The sequence below is a fragment of the Danio aesculapii genome, chromosome 13, assembly GCF_903798145.1.
Source record: "Danio aesculapii chromosome 13, fDanAes4.1, whole genome shotgun sequence".
In the NCBI taxonomy this organism is placed as follows: domain Eukaryota; kingdom Metazoa; phylum Chordata; class Actinopteri; order Cypriniformes; family Danionidae; genus Danio; species Danio aesculapii.
The window spans coordinates 47,815,023-47,840,577 of NC_079447.1; the positions used below are offsets into that span (position 1 = coordinate 47,815,023).

The 25,555-nt window shown below is 41.3% G+C and overlaps 1 protein-coding gene across 1 annotated transcript in view; it reads left to right on the plus strand.

Annotated features, from left to right (window-relative positions):
• Positions 1 to 25,555, plus strand: part of LOC130239978 (homeobox protein Meis1-like) — a 73,982-nt gene that overhangs the window by 22,795 nt on the left and 25,632 nt on the right. Inside the window, exon 8 of the mRNA XM_056471373.1 lies at positions 13,133 to 13,278. Coding sequence (XP_056327348.1) covers positions 13,133 to 13,278 — 146 coding nt within the window. The remainder of the gene's footprint in view (positions 1 to 13,132; positions 13,279 to 25,555) is intronic.

The window sequence follows — 25,555 nt, forward strand, 5'->3', positions numbered from 1 at the left end:
ATACTCATAAAGCTGGTATGATAAAGTGTCACTGTTGTGTTTGCTCTTCTGTTTGCTCTGGGATTTAACTACTCCTGAAGTACTTCTCTTCTCCCCCGAACCATGACCATGTGAACTCTGGGAGATGACATCTTCCTTATCCTCTCTAATGTTCTCATTCTCTGGTTATTCTGGAAAATCTTTTTCACGAGTACTCTTGGTATCCTCATAAAGTTGATGCTTTGTATATTTTTGTGCCTCTAGTGGCACTAAACAGAATTACAGTTGTTTAAGCAGCCTTAGACGATTTCAGTGGATGGCTTGAAGCAGGAGTACTGGAAGACTAGTAGAGTGTTTGATATGTATTTGAAAGCCATCATTATTTTGCAATTTTACTTTGTAACCATTAGTGTTAGTGCAGAAACTGCACACTTTACCTTTAAGGATGTTTAGCCCCAAGGATAAGGAGTTTCGGGTTGGAGTCATTTGCTACAGTATGTGATGTTCAGTTTAAGTGGGGAGCAGATGTTAAATTTAGATCAAATGCTATAATTGTGGTGTGTTAATGATGTAGACACTTTGCATCTGTCTCCATGTGTACAGGAAGCTTCTAAACCAATCATTTTTTTCTTGCCAAAACCAGATTTTTGGTGTTTTCTAAATATTCCCTTCACAGCCACTCACTGTCATCATCGCTCATCTGCTTGTACATTCTGAAAACACAAAATCCTTTCATCTCTTTTCTGATGTTCTGGTTAGCAATGTTTCTATGAGATCAGGTCAACTGTAGAACTACTGGTTTACAGAATACCAATAATCAATTACAGAACTTCATAATGGATAGTAGGAAAGTGCCACTTCATTTATAGTTGAAACCCCTTAGATGCAGCATAACTGTTTGTTTCACAATTTATGATGCTTTTCCTAATATGCTCCTGATGGCTGGGAAACCCCTTGGCTTCATTTGAAAAATTCCCACGCCATTCTCCATCATCTGATCTGCGCTGTAAAGGTTCATGAGAATTTGACAAATCGGTGCAGCTTATCACTGATGTGTCACAATGCATTATGTCTTCTGTAGAAGACCTGAGTGAACATTACTCTGCATAGTCTGGGAAGATCTCTGCGAATCCACCAGGCATTTATCAGATACACCGTATGCAAGTTTTTTAGGAAAAAGCTGATATCACTTTTGGAGATATGCTATCAACACTTGGCTCGTATGATATAAAGAGGGCAGGAAGGCCACGGCAGGGAGGCAAAGAGGAAGGGAGATGGAGGGGGATGTTGGGAAGGGAGTTTGTGGAACAGTGAGTGACAGTAAACAAACAGGCTTTAACTCTTTGTTCATTAATCAGATGCTCTTGTGTGGCTGTGTCACATGCACTCTCTTTAGTTTATTTAGGCCCTTAATAAAGAGATTAGTAATCTCTTTTTGGGGTTATCCTCTGCCAAAAAGACCTCTCTTGTTGACAATTCTCTTTTACATCATCCCCACTGACCTGTAGGACCTCCACTAGTTATGCGTGCCCAATAAATTGTTTCCAAATAAAATTATATTAAAAATATAAATCTTTCTGCAGCCATCGCAGGAAAAAACATTATCCCAGCAGGATAATCCTCCTGTGATCTGTAGGGATGTACATTCTTTCTCTAAGCAGGAGGCCAGTCTTTTTATTAGCGGTATCACAGTGGGTTTGAGTCCAGCTTAAAGCCACAAACAGTATTGTGCTAATTTTAGCCTCTAAAGAGGATGAGGATGAGTAGCCTGCTGCTAGTTTGCCATATGCTGCCCTACCGATAATACTGTATGAGGAATATTTTCCTGCAGATAGTCACCGGGAATGTGCATGTGAGGTCCTAGGACTGTTACAAAGATATGTGAATTGCCTAGAAGAGATATGACAGGAAGATGCTTTGCATCAGGTCCAGGTATATACTGTATTTCTTTCTTTCTTTTCTATAGCTTTTTAGTATGACCTGTACTAAATAAATAGTCACCTTGATGAATAAGGATACCTTTTCTATCATCACCAAATAATTTAATTTGGATGCATCAGAACTGCCACCACAAAAGCGATTAACTCATGAGGCCCAACCAAGAAAAAGGAATCTACCAGGCCTGTTTGGAGACACCCCAACAAGCCAATTTCTTGTGAGCAAACACCACCAAAGCTCCATATTTGGGGAATTTGGCTTCCCTTGCACTGTGTGCTAAAGCTATTTGACCTTTGTATTTGTCACCAGAGACTTCTCACAGAGAGGGATTATTTGCTGGGGTGCTGGACTTTTGGAGTGGCAGTGGACGAAGGTGTGTGCAGATGGAGGCCGGTGCAAAAAGCACCAGGGGGAGGGCTGTGTTAACAACAGGCCGAAAGCTTGACCCAGGACTGACCCTTACTAAACAATCCTCTCCCAGAGCCCAGCCCTGGTCTTTTGACATGGATACCTGCTGAAGGGATTTAGAGGGGAAGATAAAGACCTCCTCAAGCATTTTTTTTTAAGATTTAGGAGTGAAAGAGAGATAACAAACAAAGTGTGTATGCTTTTAGAGGGTGTGTATGTATATGGAGAGAGGGTGTGTTTGCTTTACTGTGTGCTTGAGTGAGAGTGACTGCTTGTGTGTGTGTGTGTATGCATGTGTGTGCAAGAGGTAACCCGATCACCAGCTATGCCCTAGGAGCCCAAACGAGTCAAAGAATGGCAGGAACCAGAAAGTTTACCAGGTCGATAATCTAAAAAAATCTGCAAAGTTGCCCAGAGCTGACCCTGCTCTTTTTGAATATATGTGTAAGTGTGTGTGTTTGTGGTCTCAATAGAGGACTGCACGGCCGAGCTGTAATGGTATCACCCACGTCCAGCCGCCCCTACTCTATTGCTGTCAGGAAGCAGACGTTCAGTCCAGCTCAGTTTCCGTCACTTCCAGCCTTAAGCCTTATCTCTCTAGTTCACCCCAAGCTGATAGAACTACAATTCCCCCACATTTCCCTATGCTCCACTTCCTGTGGCATGTCTGACAGGGGTGAAATTGAGTTCTTCGTTGGACAGCAGTAAGTACAGGAGTATTGAATATGACCATTTGAGTGTAGAACAGTTTAGCAAAGATGAAAATGACCCTTGGTTCGGACTTTAAGTTTTTTCTATGCCTTTATCCTTACTCATTATTTAAAACCAAGTGCTCAAGATTTGGCTGTTTTGCAGTTTTTTGTTTTAATTGACTTTAATTTACTTAAAGGTGTAAATCAGTATTACTGCTATAGGATAATGAACAAAACTAACTGAAGTGATATTCATTAAAAAAAACTCTAGATGGATGGATGGATGTACGGATAGATAAATAAATAGATAGATAGACAGAAAAAGAAAACAAATGTATTAAAAACTGTGTATCTATGAGCAAAGGTGAAGCAGGTTGTGCACTTTTGGCAAACCATCAAATCAGATTGAATGGAAATAAATGAGTGTTAGCTGTTAGATTTCTTCAGTTATTAAACCCTCCTTGAATTAAATTGAGGTCTTTGTTAAACTACTGTATGTGTAGACATAATGGATCCACTAATCTGATAGACGAGCAGCCTATCAAAGATATAAAAAATCTATTGATGTTACAGTTCATTCCTTAGTTGGCTTGCTTTTTTCCCTTCTGTTCTATAATAACAGTGCTGCCCTTCTCTTTATAAGCAGTGCTCATTGTGAGTAATTCTGCCATACAATTCACTCTCCATGTTAACTACATTTAACAAATTCAGGGGAAGCCAAGCAAGCTATTATTAGAAGTGAAATACCCTCACATTATCTAACTGTACTACAGCCCAATGGATGGCGATACGCTGTAGTTGGGGAAAATCCCTGTGCATTAGAGCACTTATCTCAGCCTGTGTCATTTAGATAGCTGCCATGTGGAAAATTATCTGCCAGAAGCCAATAATGAAGACTGCCGCAGTTAACCACACATCTCTGGTTCCATTTCAGTCATTACCAAAATATACCAAAAAAAAAAAAAAGGAACAATGCAAAACCATTGTCTACAGGTCCTTTTCTGTTACAGATTAGTGTTGTCAAAAATACTGGTACTTTATTATAAGGTTTCCGTTTTAATTTTAAAAACGCAGTTATGAAATAGTGAAAAAGCAATGTTATGTCTTTTTGTAGTATCAGCAGTACAGATTGCTGGGTCAGTCCAGTTCCCACTGCTCTTACGAGCATTTGGGTGAGTTCCTCATAAGTTGTATTTACTATGTGCATCATAGCATTGAGTATTAATTGTTGTCAATCGCAGGCATTTTTGTTAAACCTGTGAATGTGTGATGAACTTAAATGCAGTTTGTTCTTTGTGTTATAATTAGGGCCAGACAGAATCTGTGGACATTTTTTGCTATTTCTGCGCAGAATATTATAAAAATTCTGTTTTTGCCGAATGATTTTGGGAGTATCGTAACTAAAAACGTAATATTTAAATAAAAAGTAATACATTTTTACTTTTATTTAATGTTCACAATGCAAATCCTATTAGATCCATTTATTTGGTAAAGAAATCAAGTCTCTCATATAATATATCTACCATATATCGACTAAAAGACAGAAATTATTACTTTAAAAACTGTATTTTAAATAAATCATATAAACATTTTCATGTTAGTCAGTAATATTACTGAAATTAATAAAAAAAAACTGAATAAATATAAATTTACACACAGTTACACACAAATAAATAAATAGACTCAATGAAAGGCTGAAAATCTGTGGAAATCTGCGCATTTCTGCACGAGCAGATTTCGTGTGGGCCTAGTTTTAATCAAGAGTCCCACTTTAAGTGGCCTTAACTACTTGCATCAAAATATAAATACAATGTACTTAATGTGTTCATAATGAATTGAAAAACACTTGTGGTGCTCTTCAGGTGGGATACAAGTATATTTTGCGGTATGGACAGGTTTAAGAGTGGGTTAAAGTGTAAAGCATGGTCAACAGTGTAATTATAAATGTAATTACAAAAAAAATACTGATGTAATTACTTGCAGGTATTAAATCAAGCATAAGTACAATGTAAAAACATGTATTAATACAATAACTGCATGGTAACAAATTATTATTACAGTGTAAGTACATATTAGTTAATAAAAAAGTCATTTAATGTAAAGTAGGGCCTAATCAAGTATTAACACAATATAAATAGAAGCGTTATTATAAAGCATAGACATAATTTTACTATTTAATTTTTGTGTTCTTTAGAAAAATACTTTTTTTCGTGCTTTAAATTAGAATGAAACGTTTAGGGAAGGACAGCCCTATTAAGACTGTATCAATTTATATAATCACCAGATTACAGTATGCCACTTGTAAGATATTCCATGACAAACTTGAACTGATTGGGTGTTTTCATTTGTTGAAAACAAACTCCAACATTCACCAACAGATCTGGCAGAACCTGATGATGTTGTTTCTTGTCCATGCAATGTGAATTGGCCTTAATACAATGCAAATCTGATTTAGAAAATGACACGTTTATAACTATCGTCTCATTTGATATTTTAATAATGTGTTTACAGTGCACTTTACATTATTTGAAGGCTTCATGCTGATGTTTTAATGTGTTGTTTACTTATCATTATAAATAGATCTAATAATCACAGTCATACCATCTGGTATGAAGCACTGTGATGTTTGCTGTTATTGTTAGACACTACAGAAATTTTGGTACCATAACACTATGGCTCAATCCCAATTATTTTTTTTTACTCCTACCCCTTCCCCTTGGCCCTTAAAACAAAATGTGAAGGGGATGGATTTTAAATTTTACCCCTAAGAAATGGGACACCGCTACAACACCTGCACACGTCATTATATGTCATCGCAACCTCTTGATTTATATGAGACTGAAGATGCAACTGCTGTAGTTATTCCAGTTGCATTATTTTTTTGATATTTATCCTCAGGAAATCACTGAAGGCAACGATATCATGTTTTTATAACAATATGATGTGGCAATAAGCTCGTAACTGTATTGTATATTTACATCGTGTCCATATTCATCTAAACAAACGAAAACAACATAAACATTAAATCAGACACTGTAAAACAGCCACTAGACTTTTCTGACAGGGTTTTCGAGTGTCATCGATTGACAGTGAAAGTATGCTGTGGGACTGCGATACAAGATTTATTATTATTGATTATAGATAGCAAAATTTTGCGTTCTATTATTGTTTTTGCTAAAAGTATGATGGTAAAACATAAACACTGTTATGAATGTGTTAAAACATATGCTTGTTTGTTGTATAAATTTGTAATAATGACACAAACATACTAATTTCTGCATCTCCTTACTTCCGTGTGCAGCCATGGTGCCGTTATAGATGGTGTATTCTGGGAAATTTTTGTACCCCTTGGTTTCGAGTGTGGTCCTGAAAAACCTCAGTTTCAAGGGCTATCCATCCCTTCCCCTTAGCCTGACGTTTTCAAGTTAAAGAGAATTGGGACACCCCTACCCCTTCATGTGAACACGCAAAACAAGGGGTAAGGGAAAGGGCTAAAGGCTGATTTATACTTCTGCATTAAGCATACGCGTATGCTCTGGCACACCCTGCGCGTGGTCACATAGCCCTCGCCGTGGCCATTGCCGATGCGCACCTTTCAAGAAATGTAACTACATGTTGCAATGACGTGTAGCGCCAACACTTTAGTTGGTCAGCTTGGTAATGCTGACAAGTGTGGGGAGGATCGAGAGCCGCGCGAACCCATTAGAGTGAGTGTTTACAAGAGTCGAGTCCCTTAAAGGAGGTCCAGATGGAAAGTTTTGTTTTGTGTTTACCTTATGATTAAAGTTGTTGCATGTCCGCCGGTTCCCGCCTCAAAATGAGCGAGTTTTAGCTACTTCTACAATAAGGTAGCGTTCAGAAAAAACAAAACACCCATGAAGAAACTTATCACAGATGAACATAAAAACCTCACTGCTAGCTAGTGTTTCAGAAGTGTTATTGCAGAGCAACACAAGCAGCGCACAGAAGTATAAATGCACAACAACATGCAAGGCATGCGCCGTGGGTCACGATGATCACTCGACGCAGAAGTATAAACCAGGCTTTGGGGGTAGAATTGGGATTGGGCCTATATAACATATATAATAAAATAGTGTTATGCTATGTGAAATTGAGTTTCCTATTTGGTAGTCAGAAGGATGGGTGTCATGGCTTTATTTGGCTGTGTAGGAATTGTTTTAGATTCACCTCGAGTATATGATGAGGGGTTTAAAAGCGTTCAGATGAGTTGAATTCTGGGCAGACTGCTGCAGTAGTGCTGTTGTTGTGAGCCAGCAAAGGCTCTTAGCTTTTGTTGCGAGCCATGTTCCTTTTTTTAAAAAACACTTTCCTCTCAGCCATCCGGTCTGCCTGGATATCGAACAAAGCTGGCCCTGGAGAAGGTGTCAAAAGCTGTCTGAGAGAGAGAGAGAGCGAGAGAGGGAGAGGGAGAACAGAGCATGTATACTCTTTGTGAGTGAGTGTGTGTGCTGCCTCGGTGGAATCAGAGGACTCTTAAAGTGTTCCCGTTTGAACCTCACCAGCCTGCCTTTTCTGCCCGCCTTATATCTTCAGATTAAAAAAAAATTACAAAGGAGAAAAATCAATAGTTACACAGTAAAAGTGCTCGACATGAAAGGGTAAACTCAGGGCCCTACACTTTCATTTGACCGTTTTCCCCCTCGACACACAGACCAGAGGAAGAATGAAAAGAGGAGGAGGGGAGGGAAGGGGAGAGAGCGAGAGAGACCTCAGTTTAATGCTGTGTTTGTGCCCCTGGGCCTCAGTACGCTTTCCAACGTGTCGGGGGCTTCAGTGGAAGTGACCCCTACACAGACACGAACGAAAGAGAGCCGTAACATTTGCAATGACATTTTTGCCATCACCTGTGGGTATGTCAGTGGCCTGATCCCGGAGACCTGGGAATATGCATGAGGAGCTCTCAGCTAGAACTCACATGGGTGACTCAGTTTAATTAGAGGCATTATAGCACTGAATATGAGCCACATTATGCACTTATTACTCTCTCCGTTTGCCCCGCTGCGAGGGGATGACAGAGATGCACGAGGTACGGCTGAAAGACTTGTAATTACGCTCTCTTTTGCCCAAATTATGAATTACAGATCTGTCACTGTCATCATACGCGTAAAGAAAGGGGAAGAAAACACTGTCATTATTTAGGATGCCTGCAGTTATTTAAAACCATCATTATTTACTGTCATTATTTAAAACGATTCCCGGGTAATTGTGGATTGTAATTATGACTCTTCCCAGATTAGTGTTTAGAGTGCTATTTTTTCTTTCATAATCATAAATTCTGAACAGAAAAACTTAGTGTTTAACTTAGCCAGCGCACAGATACGCAAGCATGCAAGAGTTTGCATGCAAATATCACGAGACGCAAGCCATCAAATCTCAAAGAGTCAACATAACTGCAAATCCGCCACATTGTCGCCATGTCGCATCTCATTAAACCCTCTGCTTTCCTTTATATTTATCCTTCCAATTCAGAAACTAGAGGAGCTAAGGACATTTTGTGAGAAAGGCAAGTGATTGCAGTCAGCAGACCGCTGCTAATGTTTGTATGTATTTTAGGAACTGAAAATGTATGGTGGGGCAAGCGTGCACGGAAAGCTCCCTGCTAATCTGAGTGTCTCTTGTTGAGAATCATACCGCAGGAATTCCTGCATGTTCTGAATATTTTTGAGGTGGGAGGCGCTTGTGACCCATGCAGAGGGAACCCCCGCTGCCTGGTCCATTCTAACCATGTGAATGGCCTGAATACAATGAACCCAGCTTTATCTTTTTCTTCCCCGACCCTCCCCATTCGCCCACTCTCTTTATATGCGGCTCTGTTTATGTGAGAGAGTGTGTGTGTGTGTGTGTGTGTGTGTGTTCGAACGAAGAGTGTGTGAACATGTGTGAATGTGTGCATAGTGAAAAGAAGGCGGATGGCAGGCCCTGAAGGCTGAGCCTCTGCAGGACTAGGAGAGCTGTAGTACAGTCATATGAGAGTATGTTTGAATGCTAAGGGAGAGTGAGAGAGCAGCACAGGTCACCTGACTCTCTCTGCAGGGAGAGGCCAGGGGTGCTCTCGAAATCATCCATGGACCAAATGTGGTGTAAAGCAAAAGCCAATCTGTTTCCACAGCTTGGTCCCATCCATCCGACCATGGCCAATAAAATTTAGTCAAAACACTTAAAATTGGCCAAGAAGCTGTATTTCATGAGCTACGACGGCCAGGCTTAATAACTGCTGAAAATATGAATATTAGCATTTGCTGTGTATAGATGCTCCCATGCCCGTTGGCATTCTTACAATTGTGAAATGCCCTGTCCACCATAGCTTGGACAAACAGGTGTCCGATCACCCTAATAAACATTCCTGACATGGAAATGTCCTTGACAGATTGGAAGTGTCATTCTGCTAATTTGTAAAGCAGCAGAAAAATGGCTGACACTTTGATGCTGTGTACTCATAAGTAAAGAGGAACAGGTAGTGCCCTTTTTGAGTAATCAGATCATAACAGATTAGCCTACATCTTTCTGATAATGTCAGAAACCGCCTTGAGTATGTAGGAGAGAGAGTGGTGAAGGCAGAGATGGAGAGAAAGAGAGATGGCTAGAGAGATCGGAAGACAGGTATCAAGATGGAGCGGATGAGCCAATCGGAAGAGTTGGCTGACAAAGGCTCGTTGGGAAGCTAACCTGATTTTAGCAGCAGCCAGGCAGCTAGAGCGTCACAGCCTGATCTCATGCGTGAATGTGTGTGCGCGTACGAGGGGGTCATAAAAAATTCTCTCCCTGGTTAGCCGCGGGGCATCCTCCTCAGCCTCTGGCCTGCTCCAGTCACTGGCCTGCTCTCTAATTGCTGCATAGACTCCACCACACATGGTCAGATGAGATGACATTTTCCTCTCTGTCAGTGGCGAACCGGACCGTGTGTCCCCCCTCCCTGCAGTAGTTGCTAAGACGCTGTCATAACCCATTAGCAGTTGGCCAAAGTTCGCCCGTGGCATTTCCTCATGGCATCAGCGAAAAGGCGCATAAATCTGCCAGTGGAGCCTGCTGCTGGACTAATGAGGCTGTGAGCTTGTTTATGGACTAGCATCATTTTTATGATTATTTCCACCTTTTCAGTCTTGCCGCCATCATTCGTCTTTATTTGGCACGGGAAGAGTGTGGAAGCTGTTGTGGGCTGACATTTTGACACAGAAGTGTCGTATAGACACTGCCATATGCCTGTGCTGGTAAAATAGATTAGCCCTAGTCGAATAAGGTGGATCGCTATCAAAGATGGAAATACCAATAAAATTGACAGTGATGAGCACATACCTATTTCCTGATATGCTGAAATAGGTGTCCTGAGAAAAGGCATGTTTATGACAGCAATAGATCCTGTAAAAAGTCAGAGGAGGGACACCTTTTTAACCAATCATAAGTGCTCAATTCTTGGGTTTTGGTTTCAGTTGAAATGAGCAACTTTACAGAAGTTGGAAAAGTGGCAAAAATGATCTAAAACACATATAAATATGGATATTAATATTTGTTTATTGTCACAATATTAGCAACAGGCTGACATTTTGATGGGAACTTGCTCTGTAGACACTTGATTGTGCTTGCACTGCCACAGCAAAGCTAAAAAAAGCAATGAAAGTAGTTCCAGACCTGACTAAGTTAAGTCAGTATCAAATTGCGTCAAAATGGAAATCCCAATAAAATTGACAGCTTTTCTTTCCCTCCCCCTCATTTGCCTTGAAGGTCTAAGCCTTCAGAGGTCAGTTTTTAGGCAATAATATTGGGGAATGGAGGTTAAACAGTTCAAAATGGCCAGAAGAGGCGGAAGACAAAAGCTCAAGAGAGCACACACGCAACAGAGTTACCTCAAACATCCCTCAAACGCCCCTGCCCTCCTTCGCTCTTTCGTTGTACCCCCCTTTCTTCTTCCTCTGTCTGACCTGATATCCAGTGTTTGCTTCTGTTTTGCTAAGTCGCATGGGACAAGCCCTGGGTTTATTATTTTAGGCTTTGCTGAACACGAACTAGTCTTTACACCGGATTTGGAGCATTTGCTTCTAATGAAAATGGTGTCTTAGATTACAAACCAGCAGTGCCACTGCCTTCCCAGATGGGAGCTGGGAAGTTCTATTTGCCTAAAAACAGTCGGAAGACAAACTGCTCTCTAAGCCAAGGCTGTTTTTGGCATCAGTTAATGATGTAATCGAAACTGGTCTTATAGTTATTTTGTACTCCCTCCACTTGCCTGTGTATGTTGCAGTGGGCGATTCGGCTATGGTCAGTTTCTCAGTAAGTGACTGACTGAGGGAAAGTGCCCTTGTGTAAAAGGCAAAGCCATTGTATCTACATAAGTCTTCACTTAAAAAGTCTCAGCCTTTTCTGGGGCTTCTCTCCTAGGCGGAGAGGGTTGGCGGAGTGTTTTATATGGAATGTAGAAAGCCTTCGCTCTCCTAATGGCGTATATAATTCAGGTGCCCGCAAGGCATGCTTTCAGGAATTCTTTTGCCTGAGGTAATGGGGAGCAAAGACTCTTTTAGACCCTTGATTATTCTATTGATGCATGGAGCTGGGAAAAAAAATTATCTCCAACCGGATTACTGCAGACATTTCCATTAATTATCAATGATACAGGTGCCTTATGTCGCTGACTGAAAGCTACAGCTAGAGAAAGAGTTAACCCACCATAATCTCTCTGTACGAATAGCGCTGGGGCTTTTGGAAGTGCTTTATACGTAATCAATAAGTTACTCTCTCGGTTCCTGTGCCTCCGCTATGGAAAAACCCTTGCAATGTGTGGTTGTTTGCCTCGCTCGTGTTTCTTTTATGGTTTATTATCAGAATTGTGAGTTCATAATAACAATTATCAGAAGTCTTCTTAGAGGCATGTTTGGGCTCTCATTGAGGGAGAATATGTACGATAATTGGGGATCTGAATAAAATCATCATACATAAGCAAACAGGCGATGTGAAGCTGAAAAGGCGACGTAAGCCATCTCCTCTGCTCTGGTATGTTCAGCTGCCCATTATAAAGTCTTATCGAGCACCCACAGGTTGCTGCAAGCACCCATGCAGCATTGTTATTAAAATGCAGCTCTTTGAGAAGCTGCTGCCGTTTTGTGCGACAGCCATATACACCCCCCCCCCCCCCCTTTCAACTGCTCCACCTGAGGTAAAAAGACACCGGGTGCGCTTCAATCAATATTTCCCTGGGATAATGAAGACTAAATCTCTCTGTCATTCTCAATTCTTTGGTGACTCGTTGTGTAGGAAGGCAGGGGGGAAATGCAACCTTACAAGTCCATTGTGCTCTCTCTCTTTCTCTCTGAGATTTGTGTGGGGGTGAGAAATGGGAGTTATTTATAAAAGTATTAAAAATGAATGCATTGAGATGTGACGCTTCAAAGTGATATTGATGCACTGTTGTTGCCACAGACATATCACCCTGCAGCCCAAGACTGGTTACTCACTGAAGCCAAGCAGGGCTGAGCCTGGTCAGTACCTGGATGGGAGACCACAAGGGAAAACTAGGTTGCTGTTGGAAGTGGTGTTAGTGAGGCCAGCAGGGGCTGCTTAACCTGCAGTCTGTTTGAGTCATAATGCCCCAGTATAGTGAAGGGGACACCATACTGTCAGTCGGTGTCGTTTTTTGGATGAGATTTTAAACCAAGGTCCTGACTCTCTGTGGTCATTACAAATCCCATGGCACTTCTCGTAAAGAGTAGGGGTGTAACCCCGAGCTCCTGGCCAAATTCCCTCTATCGGCCCTTACCCATCATGGCCTCCCACTCATCCCCATCCACCGAATTGGCTCTACCTCTGTTGCTCCTCTCCCCCTATAGCTGGTGTGTGGTGGGTGCATTGCCGCTGTTGTCCTGTGTCTGCCGTTGCATCATCCAAGTGGATGCCGCACACTGGGTTGTGTGGAGAGACCCCCTCAAGATTGTTAAGCGCTTTGGGTGTATAGCCATACACAATAAATGCGCTATATAAATACACATTACTTACTTACTTCTCAGCTTACCCTTTTGCCTAGTTTTTTCTTTAAAAGCAGAGCCTGTTATGTTTTTCTATTAGTGACCAGGTCCTGACCTCTGTGTTTTTGCTCTACATTTTGACAGGTGATGGTCTGGACAACAGTGTGGCATCACCCAGCACAGGAGATGATGATGACCCTGACAAGGAGAAGAAGAGGAACAAAAAACGCGGAATCTTTCCTAAAGTGGCAACAAACATTATGAGGGCATGGCTCTTCCAGCACTTGACGGTGAGTCCAGTAATATGATCTTTCCTCGTTTTTTGCCTCTCTTTGAGTATTCTTTAACCAGTACTGCACGCTGCACTTCAAATGGCTTGAAGTGGTCAACGCACATGCTTGCTTACACACACACACATTCGCTTTATCTTGCCTAGCCTTAACCACACGCTTTCAGTTTTTAGCCAAGAAATTAAACAGCCCGAAGCCAAAGATACGAAAGATTTTTAGAGTTGCTTGTAGAGCATTTGTAGGAACTATCCATACAGTTTTATCTATAGAAGCAATTACTGGAGATGTGGATTATAGTGCATAAACACTGTACAAGCCAAGGTTTTGATTGTATATGTGTATCAAACATAAAACTAAAAGTATGTTAACATAAATAAACCAAGTGTAAAATTCGAAATATTTTTTGGGTCATTGCACATCTAGGTTACAGGTTAGCTGGTGTTTTGGGGGCTGGTGGTTAGTTCTCTTGCTGTGGCTGTCCACACCTGCCATAGAGAAGAAGTGATAGAGCATCACGGGCCATTGATGTGGTTGGCTCTTCCTCCTGCTTTGATGGATTTCACTTCCTCTATTTCATTTACCACAAAGTAATCGGAGTGCTGTCAAGACACCACTTATCTCCATATATCTACCCTTCTCCCAGGCTTAACACACCTCTGCCAGTCTCTCTCTCTCTCTTACTCATACGCACACGTGCACAACTCATAATGATAATGTCTCTTAATTAAAGACAGTGAAATGTTCACGTAGGCCTATTTTCAATAAACATATTACTTAAGCCCTCACTCATTTGGTGTTTCGCTTTATGACTGAAGTAGCTATTATGGCCCAGCAATCATGTATTTTCAGGTGTTGAAAGCAAATGTGTTTCTAACCATACTGGAGTCAAAAGGCAGTCCATTTGATCAGTGCCAAAAGCCTCCACATGCTCACCCCCCGTTCCTACATCTGTGGCCCAGAAACTATGCCTGAGCCCCCAAGAACATCACCTGCCCCAAGCACGCACACACACACACACACACTCCACCCCCATCCACTACCACCTTTAGCGGCCCCAGGAGAAAGGTGTGTGAAAAGAAAGCCATTTGCCAGTTCACACAGACACACACACATACTTACACACTGACAAAAGTGTAGAATACCCACAAGAACACAGAATGATGGAAGTTCAGTTTCCTATTTGTCTTGGCTGAATATTATAGTGGACATTTATATGGCGTGTTTGCGTTAGCATGGGACAAAACTATTATCAAAATTGTTAAATCTGTAATTATAACAGTTTTTGATTTCATTTCATTTTCCTTCAGCGTAATCCCTTTATTAATCAGGGCTTGCCACAGCAGAATGAACCGCCAACTTATTCAGGATATGTTTTATGCAGCGGATGCCCTTCCAGCTGCAACCCAGCACTGGGAAACATCCATTCACACTTATTCACAAACATACACTATGGCCAATTTAGTTTTTTCAATTCACCACCGCATGTCTTAGGACTGTAGGGGAAACCGAAGCACCCAGAGGAAACCCACGTCAACATGAGGAGAACATGCAAATTCCACACAGAAATGCCAACTGGCCCAGCCGGGACTCGAACCAGCAACCTTCTTGCTGTGAGGCAACAGTGCTAACCACTGAGCCACCGTGCCACCTTTATTGATATCTGTATATCTTAAATTTTGTGGTTTGTTCAATGTGCTGTTAATTTTAAGCCATCAGACTTGACTTTCCACCCTAGCAAGCATTTAGCAGTGCTCAATACATCACGAGCACACTTTTTCAAATTACCACATATCTATGAACAAGTAAACATCCCTAAAAGACTTCTATAATCATAATGAGTGCACAGGATACTTATGTTTTAAGGGTATTTGCAATGACAGATTTTGGTAGAAGACTGTATTATTTAACAGTATAGATAACACATTTGTGACCTTATACCACAAAACCAGTCATGAGTGTGAATTATGTTGATATAGGAGACTATTTCGCTGAAATTTTCTCTATTTACTGAAGGAAACTTACTATCCCAGTTCTATTTCTGTACTCCTACCTCTACCCCTTCCCCTTGGCCCTTAAAACAGAGTGTGAAGGGGAAGGGCTTCGAAATTTACTCCTAAGAATTGGGACACCACTACAACACCTGCACACGCCATCATATGTCATTGTGATTTCTTGCTTCATACTATTGTAGTTATTCTAGTTGCGTTATTTTTGTTGTAGATGGTGTATTCTGGGAATTTTTTATACCCCCTGGTTTCGAGTGTGGTCCTGAAAAATCTCAGTTTCAAGAGCTATCTAGCCCTTCCCCTTAGCTCTACACTTTCATGCTAAAGAGAATTGGGACACCCCTACCCCTTCACATGAACGCGCAAAACAAGAAGTAAGGGGAAAGGCTAAGGGGTAAAATTGGGATTGGGTTAAATATCTTCATGGAACACAATGTTTACTTAATATTCTAATGATTTCACGATGGCTCAGTGTCGCCTCACAGCAAGAAGGTCACTGGATCGAGCCTCGGCTGGGTCAGTTGGCATTTCTGTGTGGAGTTTGCATGTTCTCCCTGTGTTGGCATGGGTTTTTTTCTGGGTGCTCCAGTTTCCCCCACAGTCCGAAGACATGCAGTATAGATGAATTGTATAAGCTAAATTGGCCGTAGTGTATGTGTGTGAATGCAAGAGTGTATGGGTGTTTCCCAGTACTGGTTTGCAGCTGGAAAGGCATCCGCTGCATAAAACACATGCTGGCTAATTTGGCGGTTGATTCCGTTGTGGCAACCCCTAAAAAAATAAAGGTACTAAGCCAAAGGAAAATTAATGAATGAAAAATATACCCATACAGCACAATACTGGTTTTGTTCTCCAGTTTCACATTTATTTTAACTTGCAAATTGTCTGCTTTCACCTCTACGAAGAGATAACAAAATAACGAAACCCCAATAACTTACTTTAGAATTCCTTCTACAAAAGTATCAGATAGAAAAAGATTCTAAAAGTAAGTCGACTTTGATCCTGATCCAGAAAAAAAGTGTTGCTTTGGTTGGATCGAAGCATAAATGGAAACACTCTGCTGTAAATAGGTTTGCACAGCACTCCTTACGGCAAACTCAAGAAATTAGACTCATTTCACTCCCTGTGTCGAGTGCTTCACTCTGACAGCTCAGCATTTGTGTGGGGAACAAAACAACACGCAGCACGTGATGCACGGATGACTGACCTTACGGACAATGTCGTCGTCTCGCCTTCCGTCTCCAACTGGCTTTTACTCAAAGGACATTGGAAAGTTTCAACTAGGGCTACAGAGATGTCGGAGAAAGCATGAGAGCGCAGGATTGACAGAAGAGGTAGTTTCCGATACCTCGGATGTCCCTTTTCCTCTGAATCGATGTGTGCAAAGAAACAGTCCTCAGGTCTGGCCCTTGGAGATAAAGACAATGACATTACCAAACAACACAGATGATGGCTGTCTGTCTTAGTCAAGTACATATACAGTACAGTACATTTGTATTGTGCAGTATATGGACTAACCACAGCAAAAGTGCACTCGTTGCATGTACTATTGTGCAGAGACGGAAGTGTGAAGTGGGTGGCGGTACAAGATTACACTGAAGAGCCATTCGATGGAGGAGAGGAAAACAATAAGCGGAATGGTGAAAAGACAGAAAAGATGGTGAAGGCTTATGGGGTAGATACACCCTGAAGCTGCCCTTTAATCAGATGTTTTCAGTCGCTGGTTGCTAGTTGGCTTGTTTGGAGAATAGAAAAGGGTGTTTTGCGGGTCTGAGAATAGCATGAAGAAGAGAGGCAGAGATGCTAGCTAATTACCCGCCACTCACAAGTGTTTTAGCATGCTGTAAAGTCGGCGTGAACACATTCCAATAAACTTTGTGGTGAAGTAAAAAAAAAAAAGGAAAGAAAAACAAAACAAGAGGCCCTTAACTTGTGTTATTTTTCCTGCTTTAACTGTTGTTTGTTTTTTTATTTTATCTGAACAAAGATAGTGTGATTGTGCCAGGCATCCTGGAGAGGAATGCTGGGTGCACTGAGCAGCTTTCCTGTTCCCGTGGCCGTGAAATTGGACTCTTTGCCCCCCTCCTTCCCATTCCTTGTTCCCTCCTGATTTTCACCCTCTATCTCACAAACAGTATTTTCTTGTTTAATTTAACAAGAAATGAGTAATAAATGAAAGCCATTGCCCCAAATCCCGCTGTGCTCATGTTTTTGCACTCAGCTCCCCAGTGAAAGGGCAATTTGCGAAATTATGTGATAGAGTAATTAGATGAAAGCTAGGCTTCAGATTGTTGCTATGCCGCTCCAGTAAGGACAGATCCTGGAACAGCCGAATATTAGGCTGGCATGCTGGGCTCTGGGCTTCATCCTGTTTGTACACAGAACCAGAAAGCGGGAGGGAGCCTCCATCACAGCTCGTAAAAAGCAAACCACAGCACAATGTGCAATCGCCCATTTTTTTCCCTCATTTTACATGCTGCTTGTGTTCAAAATGAAACTGGAAGGCATAATCACTTTTAATGCAATTAGGCTCCAATTTAGCACCCTCTTCACACACATGTAACAATTCTGGTGGAGGCAACATTCTTGTTTTTATGCGTGTCTCTGTGTGTGTGTGTTTTCTCTCTTACTCGCTGGGAGCACATTTTGCCAAACCTCAACTGTGCTGCATCTTGAGCAGAACCAGGTGTGAAAAACGCTATAACTCATTTCTGCACTCGATGGAGTGAATCGTGCAGAGGACCCTGAGCTGGTTGGACCAGCAGGAGGGGGAACAGGCTGTGTCCTCTTCGGGGAATTGGGCTGAATTTGTTGCCCCATAGTTAGAGGATGGAGTTGGGGGGAGAGAGTTGGCTTTGAGTTGGCCTGCTGATGATTTCCTGGGCAAAATTACAGATGTTCAGCATATGACCTCCTCAAAAATGGAGTGCTTGGAAAGCACAGAGGAGTTTTCAAAAGGCTGGACTTCTCAGTTTTTCTTTAAAACAACACTGGCAGGGAGTACATTTTTTAAAATGTCTGTTTAATTTCATTCTTTTAAGTCAACTTAATGTACTCTTAAATGTGTACCACATTAATCAAAACTTTGCAGAAGCATATTTTGGTGTAAGTGCTCTGTATAGCAAAATAGATGTGTTAAATTGGATTTGTTATGACCAAAATATAAAGTCTAACTCACAAATAAAAAAAGTCTGATCATTTTTGTAGGGCTGCAATGAAAATAATACTCTCAGCAGAAAGTTCTGGATGCACTTGGCTGAAAACCGAAGCTGAAAATGCTTTGTAATAATTATTTATTATTTTATTAAATCAAATAAAGTGTATTTTGTATGACGTTTATGCTTAATTTATACATATTTAAAAAGAAAAAGACAGTAAATAAACTAACCATATTTTATTGACAGTACAATTTTAGTGACAGTGAACTAGTAAAGAAGCATCCTGTCAGCAAAGTATTTGAGCAGTCTTTGCTTTTCCTGTGAGCATGTGTGGTCTATGCATAGATAAGTAGCTACACGTTCACGAGTAGAATATCCACAAAGTTGAATATTGAGCTATTTTGAACTTTGATCATAATATAAATGTACAAGTTAATCAACTGTGGTCTCCGCTACATTTTTATCAGTGCAGCAACAAGCCATTGAAATGAATGGGTTTCAAGCACAGCACTTTCCGCAACTGGTGTGAAAGCATCTTATAAACTACAAAGTGACTACAGCTGGATGGAGAGTGAAACCAGCATGCTAATCACTGCTAAGCAGTGTAGTCAACCAAAGCCTATTTCTGGTTAATATTTGTAGTCTTTTCTTTTTCAGCCAAAAATAAAAAAATGCCAATTTTGGTCAATAATTTTCAGCCGCCGACAATTCAGTGCATCCATACTTATTTGTATTTCTTAGCATTAAATACAATCCCCATCGTTTTCTGTAAGTTGGAATACTGCATGAAGACTTGTACAAAGAGATAAGGTCATGTCACTCATGACACCAATGCAATTGGATGCCCAGACAGAACGTTTAACAAGTCTTCAGCCAATGCACAGCCAAAGTTACTATTTTAATGAAAGATTTTGGATAACTAAAATTGAAAACATTACAAAGCACAGCAATACATTTTGTATTGTTAGACAATTTCAAATATATTGTTGCAACATGGATCATAGACTAACAGTGATGTTGTCAGGCATGGTATTTACTTGGTAATCAAAGAATGTCATTAAACTACTTAATGGTAATGCATGGTAAAATGGCATTCTCGTAACCAATTTTAGGCATGGTAACAGTTAGCCAAAGAGCTCAGCCTGAATGGCCATGTCAAAAAACAAAACAAAACAGAAAAAAAACACCCCAGCCATTAAAAGTCAGAGGTCAATCAGGCCTCAGATGCCATTAGCCCATGGTTGTTTATTGCCAAAGCCCTGAGATGTCAGCGCACTGGTCACCCTTGGCAACCCCAGAATGGCAGTCTTCATTTGTCCTGGTGGGAAACTATATGCACAAGTTGCATCTCACCTTTAACACACCAGAGCAAACCTCAAGTGAGCCATGTGCATACACAAATCAAGCAACCACTGTTTGTCACTCCTTAGAAACTGAAGCTCTGAGTGTATATTGTTTTTACTTTCCTTCATTCATTTTTAACAAGAGCAGAAAGTCCATGCAGATTAATATTTGTAAATTCAATTTAGCAGCCTAAGGTCGCTGGTTATTTCGTAATTCCATCTAAGTAGCAGTGAGTACTGGAGGCGCCACAAAATCGAAATAGCTTCAAGGAATTTTTCAGACAGTTAGACTCAAGCACTCTTGATTTTTCTTGACTCCATGTGTACTATTATGCTCTTTCTGAACTGCGTCTTTGCTGTTTTGACATGTTTCATGCAGCCAACTGGATCTCTACCTCAGCTGTTGTAGCTTTTTTAGGCTGTGTTGTTTTTATTTGTAAGGACATATGTTTATTTGTGTTTGTTAGACATTTGGAACCAATGACTTAATGTCTTTTATAAAACTTGGTGTCAAAGAAGAGGCAGCTGAGTCAATTTTAGGGCTGTGGCTGCCCATTGAGGCAGGATGCCCCCCCCCCCCCTGCTCCTACATCTTGTAATGAAAACATCATCAATTACCCCACTGACAGGCCCCTGGGATGTGGGGCAGGCAACTCTTTGGGGCTGGTCTTTGTGGATAGACAGCCCTATGCACCCCCACCTCTCACCCCTAGAGAGGGAAAGAGAGAGAGGGTGTAAAAAGACTGTATATCCATCATTGGCAAGACTTCGAGGGTGACAGCGTAAAAGGCCTTGGTGTGTCATGGGTAGAACGGATCGAATTGGCAGACTCCACATGGTGCAAGGAGAGGTGGATGGACGCTGCTCTGTCACTGTTGACACAGCCTTTCAAAGGCCATCTGTGCACTGATTGATGAGCACCACATCGGTAAACCTTTTTCTAACGAAGCCCACCATGGCGTCCCCAGCATCAGCTGTACCTTTAGACTAAGGCTTTGGAACAATGGAAAAAACTGTGTTTAACAGTGTTTGCTTTATCTTTCTGTGTCTTGACACCGTGGATTTCATCCCTTCCTCTGTAATAAAGGCAGTTACATTTTACTTCATGTAACCTCTGAGCTATTGGTGTATAGCAAGTCCAAAGGAGAGTCCTACTCTCCAGCCAGTCTTCTTCAGTACCCTTAAGAACATGCCAACTTTATATTAAGGGCTAACCACTGGTGCAGTCACATCGGTGGTGAAGACTGTGTTCATATACTCAATTGTTTTCCAAAAACTCACAGGTGGGCCTCACCGAATTCCAGCTGTGCAACTTGTTAACATGCATTCCAAGGCAGTTTCATTAGTTCATTCGTTGTCAGTTAGAGAAAGTTATACTTCAGCCTGCTATATCATAGCTGTATTATATTTCATTATCAGATACTTGTGAAGAGTTAGCAGCTAGTGACTGTTGAGTGTGAGATCATGGTAGGCCTGCATGGTCTCCGGTCTGCACACCAGCTTATGACCTGAACGTGAGAAGCCATGCAGTCTATCGCTCAGTTCTAGTCGTGTCTAAATCGCTCTGAAATGCTGTGTCAGCATGAACCCCTCAGCTTGTTTTAGGAAGAAGGTTGGAACTCAGGTGTGGTGCAAGGTTATCCTATTATCCAAGCAGTGTGTCTGTCAAAGTAATTCAGTTGCCGACTGTAGAAATACCATCTAAAAATCTTGAAATCTGAAACAATCCATTTATTATTCATTGTTGGTGTAAAGTTAGTTTGGTTATCATTGGGATGGACTTATGAGGCATTTAGGGAGGATGTTAATCAGGGATTATGGTAGGTGCTTGATCCACAATTGCCAGAGCTGGGAAGGGCACATGATACATGAGGTGACATGAGGACAATGAAAAGAGCAACGATGTATAGATGATTTTGCAAGTTTACTCATAACATTACCTGTTTGAATCTTTGTATCAGTCTAGCGTGGTCTATTCTGTAATGCATCTTATTCTGAGGTATTGTTGGCCCTAATATATGGTGTTGTGCTTTGGTCTTGTCAAGAGGTAAAGGTCTATTTGTGCTTTTAGATGTTGCTATGTGTGGCGATTCGGACCAGGCTTTGCTGATTTACCCTAGCTATGCTGTAATCGTCAGTGCTCAGGGATCTTTCCGCCTGCAGTCAGCAGCTCAATACCTTTTACTTACAGCCACTGCAGAGCATTCCCCCACAGAGCAGAGCTCCAGCAGTCTGTCCCAGATACTCTTGGCTCACTCTGTTTGTGTGTGCATGTGCGCGCTAGTGTATGCCTGATGGATTATATGGCAGCAGAGACGCGGTAATCAGTTTGCACGTTTGCTGAACTAATTTATCAATTCGGTTCCTCCTACTTGTAATCTCAGCCATGCGTGCTGCTCTGAGCTCATTGTGCTTTTCATCTGGGGACAAACAGTTCTTCAGGAGAAAACGGCGCTACCCCCAGGCCACTTGATGGGGCTTTTTTCTCTTCATGAAAGAGTCACAGCACATCAACAGCATAATTGTCTGGCAGTGTATCTAAATAAACTATACATGGATAAAAATGCATTTACTAATTTTTGCTTGTTTCAGACACACCTACACTGACACTATGCATTACCCAATTCCATTTTGTTAGTGAAGTGGGTTAAAACTGAAAAGATGGGCACGCAGAGTCTATCATTAACTCTCTTGGAGCAGGTATAAATTAAATGATTTTATACCATCATGAGTAAGTGCATAAATTGTTTAATGGAACTAGCATGTCCTGTGCACTGAATCTAAGACCCTTTTAAAGTGCCGTTGTCTTTGTTGTCATTGATTTCCCAAGGCGATGAACAAAGGGGAAATGGTCTCCGATACTTAAAACCTCTTAGATTTGTCTTATTTGCCTTAACTTTATCCAGGACCTGGCACATACTCAACTATTGAATAGGATTCTCCCCATTTAGCTCTGATAGTGGATCTTGACCTTTTCCTGCCGCACTGAGTGCATGGTGTTTCCTGTCGCAATAAGGGATGCATGGCTGCATGGGAGCTGCATTGAGAGCACCTGCTGATCCATGTCATCCCCATGGAGATTGCTGCGCACAGCCAGGGGATCACTCCCCTTGGTGTGAGGCATCTGCAATGTGTCTCTTGAACCAGACGTGGCCGCATTTCATCAGATTAGATTCAGATGTTAATAGAAATTGTGAGATCTCTAGGAGAAAAGAAAAGACTGTTGGTCCGACTGCCTTTTTAATTTTTCTTTCTGTTATCAGTTGAGTGTTTCAGCAGTGGTGGAAAAGGAAGCAGACAGAAGTAAGGCGCTGCTCACTTGTTTGTTACGACAGATTAAGTCATTGATTTGTATAAGCTGTGCACCGATGGAGAAGGATCTGTCTTCCGTTCAGAGACGGAGAAAGAGAGAGAGAGAGAGTGAAATAAGAGGTAGAAAAAAGATAAAACATGATCACAACAGAAAAAGGGAGCAGAAAATGTCTATGTGTTCTTCTTTTCTTCAGTCTTCCCACTTTTATCCAGGCAGAGAAATGACATAAGGGAGCAATTGTAAAATACCTTTACCTTCTTTTAACTTTTTTCCAACCGTGACCAGGTTTCTCCTCCCCCCAGGCCCTCCATTGAACATTAATTAAAATGGCCAGGGCAAAAGGGTAATTATGATAATAACATAATAATTTCGCACAGGTTATTAGAATTTTTTTGTGGTTCCGAAATTGCTTCCTTTGAGTATCACATTTCAGTGGAATTAGCTAAAGGATAATTTCCTTGAAAGTAAAGGCATTGGAAAGGATTCTTTGGTCAAGGTGCAATATGGTAACCTGATTCTCTTAACATTTAATGCACCATGAGTTCCTGCTCCTGCCACTCGGCCCCCACCTTCAACAAGCCAGTTTTGGCTGCTGGGAAGCAGGAGGGTGGAGTAGCTTGTGTACCGAAGCATGCGTTAATAGCACTGCTTTGCATTTCACTCGCAGCCCTCTTGACAATAGCTAAAACAATCATTTGGGTGTTTATCAGCTTTAAACGATGGTAAGCCACTCTGATTTTGTGTGTCAAGCAATGTCGGTAGCTGGCACTCTCCAAAGTGGGGCCGGTCAAGGTGGCATGTAGCGACCTTGTACGTGATGCTTTCTGACAGACTTCAGATCCAGATCTTCATCCCCACAGATATTAGACTCCCCCGCCAAGTGCCAGCAGCCCACCTCCAGCTGTGGTTGGCGTGGCACGGCACGGTGCAGCTGAATTGCTTTTGAATGTTCCCCCTCAAATAGGCTGTAATTACAAGCTTAAAGAGGTTTAGTGGTCCAGTAAACTACATAATCACCCCTGAATTAGCCCGGGCTCATCAGCCGCAGTCCACCAAGCTCCAGTCAGTGTTTGCAGGCTGGCCCCCTTATTACAGTGTGACTGTGAACAGCAGGTGTGGAACAACACGCATCCCTTTTAAACACAGACTCCCCACCCTTCCATTGGGATCTGTAATGAGACTGAATAAAAGGCTGCCTACACTACTGTCACTGACATTAGATCAGCACCTGAACCTGGCTTACCTCATTGCAGTGTCTTTTTTTAATTGAAAGCTATAGGCCACCTCATGAAAAATATAGCTCTGCGCTCTATGTAAATCTATTCAAATACCAGCCACTGTCTTCAAATAAGGTGGCTTACAAATCCGGGTGTCCAGATATGTGTTATTCTGTCTTTTGCCTGTTGCACTTTGCATTTTTAGATGCAAAGCCCTCAGCTCAAATTTGATAATGTTGATTTAACACATTGTGGAGTTGGAAGTTTACACAGATATGGATTGATCTGATTTGTATTCCGTCCCACACCCGTCCTTTAATTTTAGACTACATTCTGTCCTGAGCTGCCTCCAAATCAAGAGTTCCTATTCTCTACCCAGAAGCACTTGTGTTACACCCTCTTTCCCTAAGCCAACAACAACGTTTTAACAGTGGATGGCTAATTAAAATGCTGGAAAGCAAATTAAATATCCTCTTTTATCAAAAGTAGAGATTAAAAAAATTGCTTCCAAGGGTGAAATTTCCCCAGCTTTAGCTTGTTGTAGTACAAGGATTTCTAAAAACACTGTGTGTGAATAATTCATGTACCGGCTTTGTGTTGACTTAACTCGCTACAAACTTAGTGGCATTCCCAATGAAGCATTCCCACTTTCTGTGAGCCAGCCAGTCACCAACTCCACCAGGGCGTTTAAAAACCCTGGCCTCCAGTTGTTTTCCAAATCTAAGATCTTTCCCCCCTCTTTTGTTGTTGTCTCATTGGTGAATCAATTGTAGGAAGAAATTGGGTTACAGAAGCTTTGCTCTTGTCTGTTCTGTGCTCTCTGTCTCTCTCTTTAGCTTTCCATATGAAGCATGTTTTGTTTTTCCTTAATGAAGGACAAAACTTCATGTTTATGCCTCGTACACAAAAAGGAATGTGAAATGTTTTCTCAAAAATTTGAGGTCAAGACTTGTTGTGTGTTCTTGAGAAATACCACCTTATTTCCCTGGTTCCAAATCCACTGCAATCAGACCCAACAAATATTTTATGAAATAATCTTATTTTAAATTAAAAATATATCATAATCGAATTATTAATAATCATACTAATGGACAATGTTTTGTTGTTTCGCAAATTTATGTTTTTTTACTAGCTCTTATCTGTATGACAAAAAGAAAGTGAATTTTGTTATTCACAGCCTCATATGCAATATTTAATTTATAATACTTCTGTCTTGACATTGCAGCCTGTTCATCAAACT